We start from the raw sequence: 14,399 nt of genomic DNA on the forward strand, positions 1-14,399 counted from the left end.
ACTAATGGGATCGGGTGGTCAGACTTGCTGACTCGGTTGGCACGTCATTGGTTTCCACTTGCGCAGATCGATGGCCATGCTGTTGATCACTGGATTGTCTGGGGAGTACTGCACTTTATCCAGGTCATTTTCTCAGATCAGAAACCATGAATGGTCTCAGCTCAGGTGAATTAGAGATCCCTAAAGATGAATTAGCGACCCTAACCTCAAACCCTAACCCTAAGGTTTGTAAGGGGTGTGCATTCTTAACCCAAAGGACTGTAAAGGAGATAATTGCTTTGCAGTGCTGGCTGATGGCCAGCAGTCATGTTTAGTGACTTTGACCTTCATCTCAAGGTCACAAGGGGACTTTACCTTGTCAGTGTGATATCTCAAGAATCGTCCACTGGATTTTCTTCATATTCAACACTAGGCTTTATCTAGGGAAGGTGCAGGGCCCATGCGATTTTGGTGACCTTCAGTTCATTTTCAAGGTCACAGCAACTTTGTCTTTATAGGAATTTCATGCACAGGTCAAGGTCTAAGTAACTCTTCAAGTTTGTGTTTTTGTGTTTTTGTGTTTGAGCAGATATCAAGAGAGTTTGATTTTAATGTTTTTGTTGACATTTTACTTCATCTTAAATTATGACCTTCACTTTCATTTCTTTTTAAGTTTGATTTGATAATATGCGGCGGGGGATTATGTCACTTTAGTGACAATGCTTATTTTTCAAGTGGTAGGTCTACATTGATCAAAAGATCACAGAAGGCTTGAAAAATAATTTTTCATAATAGCAAGAAATAACTTCATGAAAATGTGCACCCTTTGAAACATATTCATAAGGATGTCCAGTGCATTACATATATTTGATGAATTGTAAAAGGTTAAAACATATTATCTATAACTTTGATATTCAAGAGGAATTCATATGTAATATGATATAAGAACAGTGACATCAGCAATAAATCATTAATATTAATATTCACATCTGAGCAACAGTATTTCAAGTTTGCAGTGTACACAGACTATAATGACCATCACACTCAAAGCAGGTCTTGAAACTTGTGTGATAAGAAAGAGTTAGCTCCCCTTGTACATAAAAAATTAGAAACTGTATCATCAAAGGGACAAACAAATAAAGAGGTAAAATCACACTGACAAATGTTTTGTTGTTGATATGTGATTTTAAGCTTGAAGCTTTTGGTGAACATTATTATTCCCACTAACACACAAACAAGAAACAAAACAAAATAAACCACAATCAAAACAAAAAACAAAACAACCTGTAATAGAATATATCTTCAGAGACTTCAGGTGAATGAACATTTGATAACAAACTCTGAAATCTGAGATAAATTAATTATCATCAGAAATGATTTACTTTATGAAGTGTATTATATTTTCTGCTCAACTTTGTTTAGTTAAGTTATGAGGGGTGTCCCAAAAGTATTCGGCCTCACTATATTCTCTTGATGTCCAAGCTTCCATTATGTTTTGAAGGAGTCATTAGCAAAGGCTTATCCAGAATTTCACTTGTGTTTAATGTGGTTAACAAGATATTTGTCATCACAACACATTGGAGTGTTATATTTCTTGAAACGTTGCAGAAAGTGAAAAACATTATCTGTCATTTGATACCTCGTGGATGATGGTATGAGCTCAGATAATATGATACAACATATGTTCAGTATAGTATGGATGACTTCACGACATAATCACCATTCAAAGATTTGGATTACTTGATTTATAGTTAGACAAGGCTGTTGTTAAAGGACACCCCCATTTTAATCTTTCAAAAACACGTTCTGCAGACATTCATGTTGGCACTGTTTACAATATATTGAGATCTGACACTTGTGTGACCTTTCAGTATTTTGTTTGAACCCTTGGCATCATAGATTAATAAGTTAAAACTGAAGAATAAGTTATGTCCTTTTGATTATGTCATCTGAAAGTGGGTGTGGGAAGTGTCACCAAAACAAGCTCTGTCAGGTAACATCATGAGGGGAGTCTCTTTAACAAGCAGTTGTAGTTTCAAATTGCATTTTTATGCACTTTAATATCTGTGTTTGATTGTAGAGCACTTCTGCATGTACAAAAACACAAGAAATTGTTTCTTTCGTAGTTTGTTTCCGGAAGTTTTTTGGCTGTACCAAGATAAAAAGTCAAACAAAACAGGGCTTGTGATCCTGGAACATGCAAAAACAATTTGCTTGTGCTTGACAAGATAATATGTAGAAAATTAAAACATAAAAACAGTTGTATTTTTATAAGTGTCCACGTGAGGCAGACCACTTTTGGGATACACCTTGTATATAGGTAACTGTTTGTGATTTGGTGTATTTCTTAGATGTAGTAATTAGTTTGAGAACTCATTCGGATGTACGTGTATTTGATGTATAAAAGTATAACATAGTGCTGGATAAGTCTTTTTCGCCCTGACATTTAAAATTTAAGTTGGGGCTTAAATCAGGTTAAGCAGTTAGCAACATTTGTGAAATCTTTGATGACTTACATCTATTGTTGATAAAACAAAACAGTATATCCTCATTTAATATAATATGGTGTGCTGTCAGTCATGCCTAACTGTACTTATGGGTGCAGCAGCATTTTGAAAGTGATAGGAACGTGGCTGCTATTGGATTGATTGTAATGGAAACACCCTTCTAGTTTGGTTGTAATTCTTGTAACAATGAAGGTTTGCTACATGATTGAACATACAAGCTGAAACAGTCCTAGTTCTCTATCATGGGGCTACAGTCCATTCATCAACTGACTACAGTGCCTGTCATTGAAGGTAATGGAAGCAAGGGCTCTCTCTCCATGGTTCTCTATTTATACTTGGTGCCTCTCAGTCAGCACCCACCCACTGATAAGCTCAATCCATTTTAATTTTCCCTGCTTCTAAATATACACTCACCTGTCGGTTATGCTTCCTTGCTTATAAAACTGAATTCAACTATTTCACTCATTTGTGAGGCCTTTTTAAGGTTTGTTCCTGAGGCGGCAGAGTAGTATTTTTGTTTATGAAGTCTATTTTCAGTCAGACCATTATTGTCTGTACTCTGGGCAGGGTTTTACGAGACCATGACATTGGAAGTGTGTTGAAATACATATCTTGAGCTTGAGAGCTGACTGCAACTTTGAGTGGACTTCAAAGTATGGTCATTACACTGTTAAGATGTATTACAGTTGAAATCTCCATCAGAAGTTGGCACTTGACAATCCAGGTAATGTTGTAGCAATCACTCTGTACTTTTAATAGTGTTGACTTTTTGCCTATGAAAGCATTACAACATTAAATGCATCTGTTCGTAATGGAACAAGCACAAATCGACCAGCACTAAGCTGAATATCAGATAGATGAATCATGCAATAGGATTTGATCGCCTAATTTTAATAATAACATGAATACTGTATTTATAATGCTGTCCCTTCCCTCACCTCTTTAAACAAATTGTTGCAACCCACTGAGGGCCCCTTTTGAATGATGTGTTCTCTTACCTTGGTTGAGTGTAGCCTTGCACTATTCCAACCTGCTGTGTAACACTGCATGTACCAGCTCCCACAATGATACCTGGTAAGTTGCTCTATCCTTGTTGTAAAGGAGAGAATACCTCTCAGAAACGCTTTGTTTATCAACATCAGCCATGCAACAGCCTTGCATTCTCCACAAAGTGTGTGGAGTGTGTGTGTGTGATTCAGCTAATGTTTTGCTAATGGGGCTGATTCTTAATCTAGGTACTATCTCTGAAAACATGGCTATTTAATTTTGATGAAAATAAAGAACAGTTTGTCTTGATGATGAATTATTTTACAACCACATGCTGATTAGGTCAATTTATTGGGCAGGTTTCAAAGCATTTGATATTTGTTCAAATTTTCTGTAGTGTTAATTTTGAGTTTTTTCCCATTTGTCATGAATATGTACAAAGCTGAGGAAAATACATCAATATTGTGGACATGTCTTTTTGAAACATTTCAAGACACTTTTAGAAATATCTACTTTATAACAGTTTAACTGTATATGATTGTTACTTTTATCGTGAACAAAAGTCCACCAGGTAAAGATGATTCAAGTACAAAAAGGGAGGCTCATTTTCTTGTGGACTACCACTAACGGGATAAGGTGCTGATAGTTTGTGAAAACTCTTGTGTAGATATTTTTTTCTGAGCTGTGCTTCTTATCCTACTTGTGATACATGTTTGAAACAGCTTTATGCATTAGGTTATGTGACAATTATTAATTATCTGGCTAGCTATTCTCGAACGTTCGTAGCCCTATGAACTTCTTAACACATTGGGTACGATTAAAGTTACGAATTCTTAGGGCTACGAACACTTCGAGAATAAGAGCCCAGTTGTCTGATATATATATATACCCTGGTATAGTATGCACATCATCCGGTAGGTTTGTGGGTGAATCTGGCAGACTTTGGTAAGAGGTATTAATTGAGTGACTTGGCATAAAAATAGCCTAAATAGTTTTGTTAACTCCCAGTGATGGTTTTGATTATTATAACCATTTATTTGAATGAGAAAAAATGTAGAAGCATGAGGAATCTTGCAGACTGATGGTCATTTTGTAATTTCTTGGTTGGAAGTGTGACATTTATGTGCTTGGTCTGATGCACTGGGAACATGATAGTAATGTGTTGCAGACTCTGTCAGTGGAGAGAGTGTTTGTGAAGCTGTAACAAGCACCTGCTAGTGAGACAGCAAGTCTCGCATACCTTCAGTGATGTTATCTCTCACAGACTGCCACAAGCCCAATGTGATACCTCAGTTATAGCTAGCAGTGGGAAATGCCTTATTTCATTCATGTCAGAATCGCTTTGATCAGTTCGAGATGGCGCTAGTGACAGGAGATGTACTGTATCGTCCAGCTGTTTATTCATCTGTTTGACCTTCTAGTTAGCACTTCCTTTTTGAAACCCGATGCAGTAATTTGATGAAACTATCTGCTTCACTTATAAGATTGTATACCTGAGTAGGTGAATGACTAGTGCTTCATGGTTGATTGTTATTTAAGTCTACTGAATAAAATAGTTTAAAAAATACTGTGTGCATCAATTGCAAAAAATTTCTATGGATATTTAGAAATGACTGTTGTTATTTCATGGTTTGGTACCACTAGATATTTATACTCCAGTTCCTAGTCATATAAATATACTAAAATGATTCTTTTTAAACATATGATGTTCAGATTACATATTTAAACTTCAGTCTTAATACTAGTAGTAGTAGCTATACCACATGATTTTTTCATATTCCAGATAACTGAATACAACATTGTCTGATAGCTGGTATTCTACTGATTTCAGATCACTTTTCCTTTTGAAAATGGGACCATAAATAAATATTTTAGAGGCAAATAAAGTTGAAATTGTGGGTCCAGGTTTGGATCAATTGTGTTCATAATTACTGGGAAATCACGGACCACTTTTTTCGTCGCCAATATCTTAATTTTTCCATAACTTTGCCGTTTTGGGGTGTATTTAGACAAAATTTGACACTTAGGGTAATTGGATACCCCTGATTTCATTTTTGGCATCAGAATTCAGATACATGCAATGGATTAAGAGTTATTTTATGTATTTAAGCACAAAATTATATGAACAGCACTTGCCCAAGTAACATGGACCATGACTCCAGGGGAAGCACACTATCTACAACTCTGGAATTTATACAAAGATGACTCCTAAATATCATTAAACAAACAGCAAACACACTCATACTTTTTAAACATTTTTATTAATCTGTTCATATTCTTGATGTACTCAAGCAATATAAACTAGAAAGTGTAAACTATAAGTAGAAATATCTTTGCCTGCACAAAAATTAAATGCATCACACAAAATTGTGTCTCAGCATGTATGCAATAGGTTAATAACATTGTTCACAATATTATCTGTTAGTATTATTGCCTTCACTTTCTTCACTGGACTGGAGACTTTCCCACATGCTTAAAACCAGCAAAGAAAAGGGGAGTCATTTTGAAACCTTCCACCATCTGTATGTCACAAAATATGAAAAAATGTATAAAATATATTTTAGTTTTTGCCAGATGATATTTTGTTACTGTTTTGTTTTTACTTTGCAGAGCAATAAGTATTACTTTTATTCATGGAATTTACTGTTCTGTTTGTAATCTTCATAATCATATGTTGATTGAAGTTGAAGATATTGCAGGTGGAAACACATTTTACCAGCAAAAGTTGGCCTGGGATGGCTAGTTGAAAAAATAAACTGACTGCTGTTGATAGACTGGTCATCCAGGGAGAGATATATAAACTGTCCTGGAATACCGAGGGGGTGACGGAACTTCACTCATGGCTCAGTGAAGGAGATGCTAGGGAGACCCAGATGATCTGACCTGAAACAATATTTATTATAAGTTTTGTTAATTCTAACTCTTCTTCAGATCAGTTTGTGACATTTACTGATAAATAAGCTACATTTACTTTTCTTTCTATAGCTCGATGTTGAGAGGTAGTTCTGTTTCTGCAGTTGTCTATTATTTATCACTGCAGTGAAAAATATTTTATACTTCACACTTTCAAGCAGAGAAGCAAATATCTTATACATGAAATTTTAACTTAAGGCATTTTCCGTATGACAAAAACAGATTTCACAAACACACATCAACACAAATATATATATATATATATATATATATATATATATATATATATATATATATTCACTAATCAAAACTATTCCACTCATGGTTATACATTTTTCCTTTTCTCCTAATTTCTCAATCCTAACAGTATTATGAGTATATCATATTATTATAATAAATATATCAGTCATCTTGCGTTTTCATTATGCGGCATAATTTCAAGTCTTTTAGGCTACATAATCTTGGATTTCACCAGGAAAACAGAAAAATCAGAATGTTATAAACATTCCAGAACGTATACTGACAAATTTATTTTAGAAAATCAACCAATAACTAAATAATTTCTGAGCATATGAATTTACAAAATGCAGACAGAATCATCTTAGCTTGTCAGCTTTGTCATCATCCAAATTTCACATTTTAGAATTTGACAATTTTTTATTTGTCGGATAGTAGTATAGGGAATGACAGTTCTAAAACACTTTCAAGAAAAGTGTCTACAAAGCCTTATTTACTAAATAAGGCTTTGGTTGGGCCATTAGCTCTTGCTACTATTACCCCTACTACTTAACGTGTGTTGGAGGTAACACTGTGCCGTACGGTACGATCAATAATTCTTCTCTTACAAACCCCCTACCCGGCCCATCCCTCAAGTAGTATAAGTTAGGTTCGTCGGCTTTCATATCCACTTTATCTATGTTGTAAGTTTTGACTGACCATATAGGATCGGTGGCCCGCTTACGGCTATCACCCTCGTGTTCCCCCGGCTGGTATAGATACCTCACTAGGGCCCTATCTGGTATCTGTTTCTCCTTCCCACGCAATGGAGCGGCCAACTCTGCAACTATTGATTTTAGTTTGATAGCGTCTGCCGGTTTCTTACCGGTGAGACGGGTGACTTCATGGTTGATTGCCGACACCACCTTGGGTAACCTCGTGACCCATTCAGTCGATCGTTTTCCAGGGGTGGCCATCTCCCTAGCATACTGATAGCCGAACAAGCGCTCAGCCAAAGTCCTATTAAATCTCTCAACTATGGCTTGGCTGCGATGGGCTCCGGCCGTGCCACGCCTGACCTTTGTATCGTGTTTGGCTAGCAGTTGTGACACGGCACCCATGAACTCCCGTCCGGGGTCAACTTGCAGCTCTGTTGGCCACGTCAGCGGACTGCGTTTGTATATGCGTTCGAATCCTCTGGCTACCTGGGCCGAATCTTTCGTGGTCAAGGGTTCGGCTTCCTTGTAACGACTGGCTACGTCCACTACGGTTAAGGCATACTTGTACCTCTTGTTGTGGGGTAGGAACAGTAGGTCTGCCTGGTGAACGCTATTAGGTATGTTAATACCGAACCTCCTTCTAGGCACGTAGCGTGGTGCCGGCAAATAGATCTGCCACAGGGCTTGTTTTTCAAGCCACGCTTTGGCTTCCTCCGGGGGTACTCGCGCTATTTTAGCTAGCTTATCTACTGCGCTAGCTCCTTTCCAGTACCCACGCGGGCTGTAGTAAATAGCCTCAAATTTTTTCATGTCCATACGCGTATGTGTTTATCCCATCAATAGCTATCCAACGTTTCGTGTCCATAGGCGACAGGGACGTCTTGTTTATAGTCAGTCCGTATATCTTATGTCCATCACTTCTAAGTGTGTTCATTTTATGTCTAAAGGTACGGGTCTTGAACAGGGCTTCCTTGAATCTGGCGTGTTTGATGTGTTGTTTCACCACATACTTCTTAACCCCCTTAGCCTTCCGGATCTCACTATTGTCGGCTTTCAGTATGGAGTACATCTTAGGTCTCAAACCTATGTACTCGGCTATGGGCGTGCCAGCACACTCGTCCTTCATTTTACCTAGGACCTTTTTATTTACCGTACTGTGTAGGGCATGGGTCTTAGGGTAGTCGCTGGTGTCGTATAAATCGAGGTGTTTTTTCATGTCCTCGTACACGTCCTCGGTTCGAATCTCCATCAGCAGGGAATCCGTGTCAGTGTACAGCACTTCACACCTGTCGCCGTACTGTTTCTTGAGCTCGTTGTAGTAAAAGTCGTACATCAGGTGTTTGGATAAATCGAGGATGCTCATCCCCACGTAAACAGGCCGGTTGAATTTTATGTGGCTTTTCTTCATGTGTAGGGCAACCAGGTTGTCTGTGAATATCTTACTACGGTTGAATGCCGGACTGGCTATCAATCTCCTGAGCTTGTCTTCCTCACTAGATCGAACCAGCTTCACGGTCACGCGTTTCCTCAGGTTCTCCATAGTCTTACCAAACACCGAGTTGTTCATGAGCTTGTAGAGATTTTTCTCAAAATCACTGGTGGCTTTTTTTCGTAGGTCTGTGTTCATTCTGATGTAGGGCTCCATCCATGGGCTCTGGTCGAACATGAGCACCCTATGTATTTTGGTCAGCCTCATACCCAACGACAGGTACAGCTGTAGGTTGCGATAGTGAACGATGTACTTGGTCTTATTCATTAAGTTAGGCACGAGTTTTTCAACGTCTGTCACACGACCACCTGACAAGTTATGTTGGTACTCAGACATCCAGTCTGGGTTAACCCTCATACGTTCGGGGGCCAGGGGGTAGCTGTTGTGCGATGTGTGTAATTCCTTGGTATACTCTAAGTCAACCTCGAGGATATACCCTTTGTTCGAATTTGGTGCAACCCCCATAACATCAACGTGGGGTACCCATTCGAATCCCCCTGTAGGTAGATACTGGCTCATGGCCCAGCCGTACAGGTTGTTTGCGTCGAGGTAGAGAATGTGATTGGTTGGTTTGTTAGGATCGTAACCTTTCACGTATTGATTATTTGCTTTCGCGTATCGTTTGGATGCCATGGAAATCCCACCTCGCAAGCCTTTCTCAATGAATAGGTGCATGTCGTAATCTGTGAGCAATTCTAAATTAACTCCGGTCTTTTTAAGCAAGGCGTCCCACGACAGACCTGGGCTGGTGTAATACCATGCGGGGTCGAGTTTATACTGCTTGAAACATGTCCGCCTAAACGTCTCAAACACGTCGGCTAACAGCAGTACATCTGTCCTCAAGTACAGGTCGTGATAATCACCCAGGTTCTTACAACCCAGTTTATTCCATACGTTAGTCGCGTGCGAGTAATCATCTCGTGAGACGGACGCCTCATTCAGCTTGCTATAAAAGCAGTCAACAGGGGGTAGTCTGGTCTCGGTGAACTTGGCCCAACTATCCATGTACTCATAGGGGTACACACCCTTCCTCATAAGCAGGGGTCTAGTCTCGGCGTCTGTGTATCGATCGGTGATAGGGAAGGTATTGTTGGCCTTGACCAGACTGTCGAGTGACGACAGGAGGAACTGAAACGAGTCAATGAACCTAAGTCCGTTTAAGCTGAAGGAGATGTATCTCTCCATGTTGTTGGGGATGCACGTTATATTACCATCGATTTTCGCGATGGCCTGCATGATCAAGTGTGAGTCGTACCCTCTCAAGTTGTGAAAGACAACGGGGATGTTTATTGTCTTAGGGTTGATTTTAAGCTTGAGGTTGCACGCGTTGTGAGCGGCGCCTCTATACTTACCAGTTATGTGACAGTGATCTCTCACCGAATCACCGTTAAGTGGTGATTCACACACGTGACAGTTAGTGCTACTAGCGTGGGCTAGCCTGTCGACTCAGGTCAGACGCATGGGAGCGATTTTATACAATGCATTCCTAATAATTTTTTCTTCCTCCTGCAAACACTTTAGAAACCTTTCAGCCGCGTCAGGCCCCCTATACACTACCGGAGCTTTCGTTTCCCCGTCACAACGGACGACAATGTATCCAAACGAACAGGCTTTATGCTCTTGTGTCTTGTGGGTGAAGCTACCACTGGGAGCCTCGCCGGCGGCAGCCACTAAGGCTTCGAAGTCGGCGTATATGATATAAGGCACAGACATTTGGTTCTTGTGGTTACTGAATTTTAGGATATTATCACCTTCTTTAGGCATGTCGACTCGTATAGCCGTCTGCCCCACACCTTGGCAATCATCCCGGTGGGATTCTAATAAATCAGCTCGACTGAAACCGTGCAGGCATCGTACACAAAAGTGTTTTTCCCCATCGTGTTTCGACTGGTCGTGCAACAACCGGCTGAGATGTTTTATCCACGTGTAGTGATACTTTTCACCTCGTTGGATCATGAATATATTGATAACTTGGCGATCCTTCACCGGGCTGACCCTGTGTACTATTGTTTTGTTACCTTCGTGCCCAAAGACATTTATAGCCAAATTATTCTGTTTTTCTACTTTAGTGATCTGGGATATGGGGGTGGGTTCATCTATACCATCCCAGTTGAGCCCATCATCCTGAGGATAATTAGAAGGCCTGTTCGGATTAGTGTCAGCTGGAAATAAGGCTGACCTGATAGCTAACCTCAGGCAATCGTTTCCTCTATTCTTAACGTTTACTATGGCATGTTTGTTCCTATAGTAGGGAGGCAAGGCTAGGTATGACCCGCCTCTGAACGGCACGTAGTTAGCTATGTCTAGATAGACATTATCGATTTTATCTACAGCCCACCCGGACTCCAAGTGTGTGTAGCGTTCTAGGTATTCTCGTATCTGCTGAAAACTGGTATCGATTGATGCGTCAATGGTTTCTGTATGTGTGGCGACCTCTTGTTGACCTCGGAAGTAAGGCTGAACATACTCAGTGGCCCCTGTGGGGCCCCCAACCTGCTTATCGAGCGACATTTTCACTGTGATCTGAAACTTGATACTTCCTAGGTTATTTAGTTCCTGGTTGACCTTATCAGCTATCAGAGGCTTGATATCTGTAATGTCTATGTTTCTATCAACGTGCATGCGCCAACCTCTCAAATAGTTGCCTACAGCGCGCTCAGTGCGCACGAACTGTAGGTCAATAGCTCTATTCTGTCGTAATAATTCTACAAGCTGTGGTTTTCTCATACGAGAATACCCGCCTAAACCCAAATCGTGTGCCTCGGTTTTCAGTTGTTTTACAGTGGGACGTGCTACGGGGGCATGTGATAACAATGCGGTTAACCCGGCTCTCCCCAGGTTTGAATAACCCGTGTGTCCAAGCTGTTTTGCTTGAGCTTTTAATTGTTTTACCGTAGGAGGGGCTTCTAAACCTAGTAATCTCAACAATGCTGACTTCCGCATTCGAGAATACCCGATCACACCTCTCTGTTTTGCGACCCGCTTTAGCTCGCGCACAGTATACATAGTGTTTACACCTAAGAGAACCAATGTCTAATTGGTTCACAGTAACCCTTTCACGCATTGGAGTCTATCTTGAGCAGTCGCCTACGTTCTTTTATGTAGCCTTTTTTATTCTCGTAGATGAGTTGATGTCTGACTACGTTCGCTCCGTGAGCTTTACATAGACAGTAGTGCCCTTTAACCCCGATACCACACACAGAACACGTGTAGTTAGGACTTCCCATATGGAAACAACAGAACCCCTGATTCCTGCATTTCCTACCACAGGCCTCGGTCTTCCCCATAAGTATGTATTCGCATCGGTATGGAGCGGGTCTCATGTTTACTTATATAGGTATTTTAATTTAATTGCTTCGCAACCAACGCAGTAGCTGCTATACCCAACACTATGAAGACCAGTTCACGATTCATTTGCCCCTTGGATGGTGTGTAGTACTGAGCGAGTGTGGGTTTATTGAGCGGTTCCAATTGTTTACCAGTTAGTAGGTAGTTTTCTTTCATTGCTTCATCGACATCGTTGAATGTTTGAACGGCATGGTTTTCACGCGTGAGTTGTTCGTTAATAAAATCGATCCTCTGGAGGCGTTTTTTAGCGTACTCGGCCTGTGCTCTTTGTAATTTCTCAGTAGCGAGATCGTGCCGCTTCCTTTCTTCCTGTATTTCAGCCGCGTGATCATCTCGTAGTTTTGAGAAGAGGAAATTACTCCCGGAAAATGCCAGGGCATTCACTAACGCCCCACCGACCATCATAGCTATCGTGGCCATCCCTATATTTATTTCATTATATTATCAGGTATTATTCCTTGTTTTACTAGGATGTCTTTTGTGGCCATCGCCATACCAAGGTTCATTATGAGCATACCCATATCCTGCAGGTTGAAATCTAGCTTGATAGTTGGTTGTTTAAGCACCATTTTAGTCAACCGAGCGTACCCTACAGCTAGACTGGCGACCACTGTGGCGTGGTATGCGTCGTTGACGAACGTTTTCCCCTCAGACATTATGTATATGATATAAAAATATTTAAATTATAACATGATATGCGGGTCGACAGTGGGGCCTGCCGGCGGCGTGGGGGTACCCCCCACACCCCCAGAGTTTCCCTCAGTTCCCCCACGTGTATATAACCACGAGATAGCCAAGGCAGCAGTTACGCCTACAGCCAACAACAGTCGGGTTGGGTTGGTCACTTTATGTTGGTTACACCACCGTTTTTTACCGGCAGCTACTCTCTTAGGATTCTTCTGCCTGGTTACTGTTGGAGGTACCTCCACTGGGGTCACTTCCCTCACTGGTTCCTGTGAAGGGGTCTCCACCGTCACCTCGGGAGGGGTCTCCTGTGCAGCATCCATCTATACTATTATTATTATTCTTTCTCTCAAATTGACAATGCTTCGCTGTGATAATCGCTGCCGTCACTGGAGCCAACAACATACCATATTTGTGGTACAGCCCGCAGCTGATAGAGCTCACGGCGTGTTCGATAAAAGGGTCTTTCTCGAGGTCCTCCCACAGGTAAAGTCGGCGCTCTGGTGGAATGGGAAGGAAGTGTGATACAATACCGGTGTATATCTGGGTCATAGCCGATCCTATTGTCTTTGTCATTTCTGCTCCGAGCCGGGACTCGTATCTAGCGTACAGCTTATCGATTTCTTCGGCTGACATTTTGTGAATTTTATCCGGAGTGTAGTCTCCAAAGTAATGTTTGGCTTTGCCGCCAACAGCCAACGCCACCAGTTTCTCTCGCTTGGGGGAATCCCCCACACCCCCAGTGGGGGTACCCTCCAACGACAATTGTTCGAGCAATTCCTCACACTCCATCTTATAATATAATAAGTAAGATTTAGTTTTAACTATATAATACCCGATGCAGACAAAACACAGAGAAATGAAGGTTAAGTTGCACACGACAAATACTTCAAATATCATAGCTATGCTTAGCATTTGCTTAGCTTTAGCTTAGCTTTGCTTAGCTTTGCTTAGCTTTAGCATACTCTATATGCTACTGGTTGGTCGGTCTTTAGTACGAGCTTAGCGTGTTTAGTTTCAGCGAGCTGTTTCTTCACCCGTTCCCGTTCTAATTTACTCATCACATCGTTCTCTCTCAAACACTCCTCGAACGAATCCCTGTCCTTGCAGTGAAATAAGGCCACCCATCGCGTCTGCTCCCTGAGGTCTTTCAACACCGAGTTGAACTTCTGCGTTAGCACCCAGACGCTGTGATTTGCATGCCGGCCGGAGAAGGCCAGGTACGATAGCATGTCTCTCTTTTTTGTTATCTCGCGATTAGCGCTGCAGTCGTCCAGTATGAACAGCGTCGGTTCCCCTTTAAATTTCTCGTGAAGAGCTTTCAACCAGTCCTGCAGGCGTGTTCCAGGGTCGATTTTGTGTACGTCCGGGTCCGTCATCACCCAAGGTCGCGCGTACGTTTTATTCATGCTCAGAGTAGGGCACATGATAACGATGTTATCGAACACATCCTTGTAGTAACCCTCCAACATATCCAACACGAAAACGGTCTTCCCACAGCCAGTCTGCCCGCACACTATGGCGCAGTGTGGGTCAGTGGGCAGTTGGGGGTACCCC

At 41.1% G+C, this 14,399-nt stretch overlaps 1 protein-coding gene across 3 annotated transcripts in view; it reads left to right on the forward strand.

Moving 5' to 3' along the window:
- The window catches only part of LOC137277413 (uncharacterized), a 278,114-nt gene that overhangs the window by 248,607 nt on the left and 15,108 nt on the right, over positions 1 to 14,399 (forward strand). Inside the window, exon 1 of one of the 3 annotated variants that reach the window (XM_067809125.1) lies at positions 3,495 to 3,560. The exons of the other annotated variants lie outside the window; for them this stretch is intronic. Within the exon in view, the coding sequence (XP_067665226.1) occupies positions 3,551 to 3,560 (10 nt within the window). The 5' untranslated portion in view covers positions 3,495 to 3,550. Of the gene's footprint in view, positions 1 to 3,494; positions 3,561 to 14,399 lie in introns of those variants that run through there. 3 annotated transcript variants of the gene reach the window in all.

The sequence above is a fragment of the Haliotis asinina genome, chromosome 3 (assembly GCF_037392515.1).
Source record: "Haliotis asinina isolate JCU_RB_2024 chromosome 3, JCU_Hal_asi_v2, whole genome shotgun sequence".
Classification (NCBI taxonomy): domain Eukaryota; kingdom Metazoa; phylum Mollusca; class Gastropoda; order Lepetellida; family Haliotidae; genus Haliotis; species Haliotis asinina.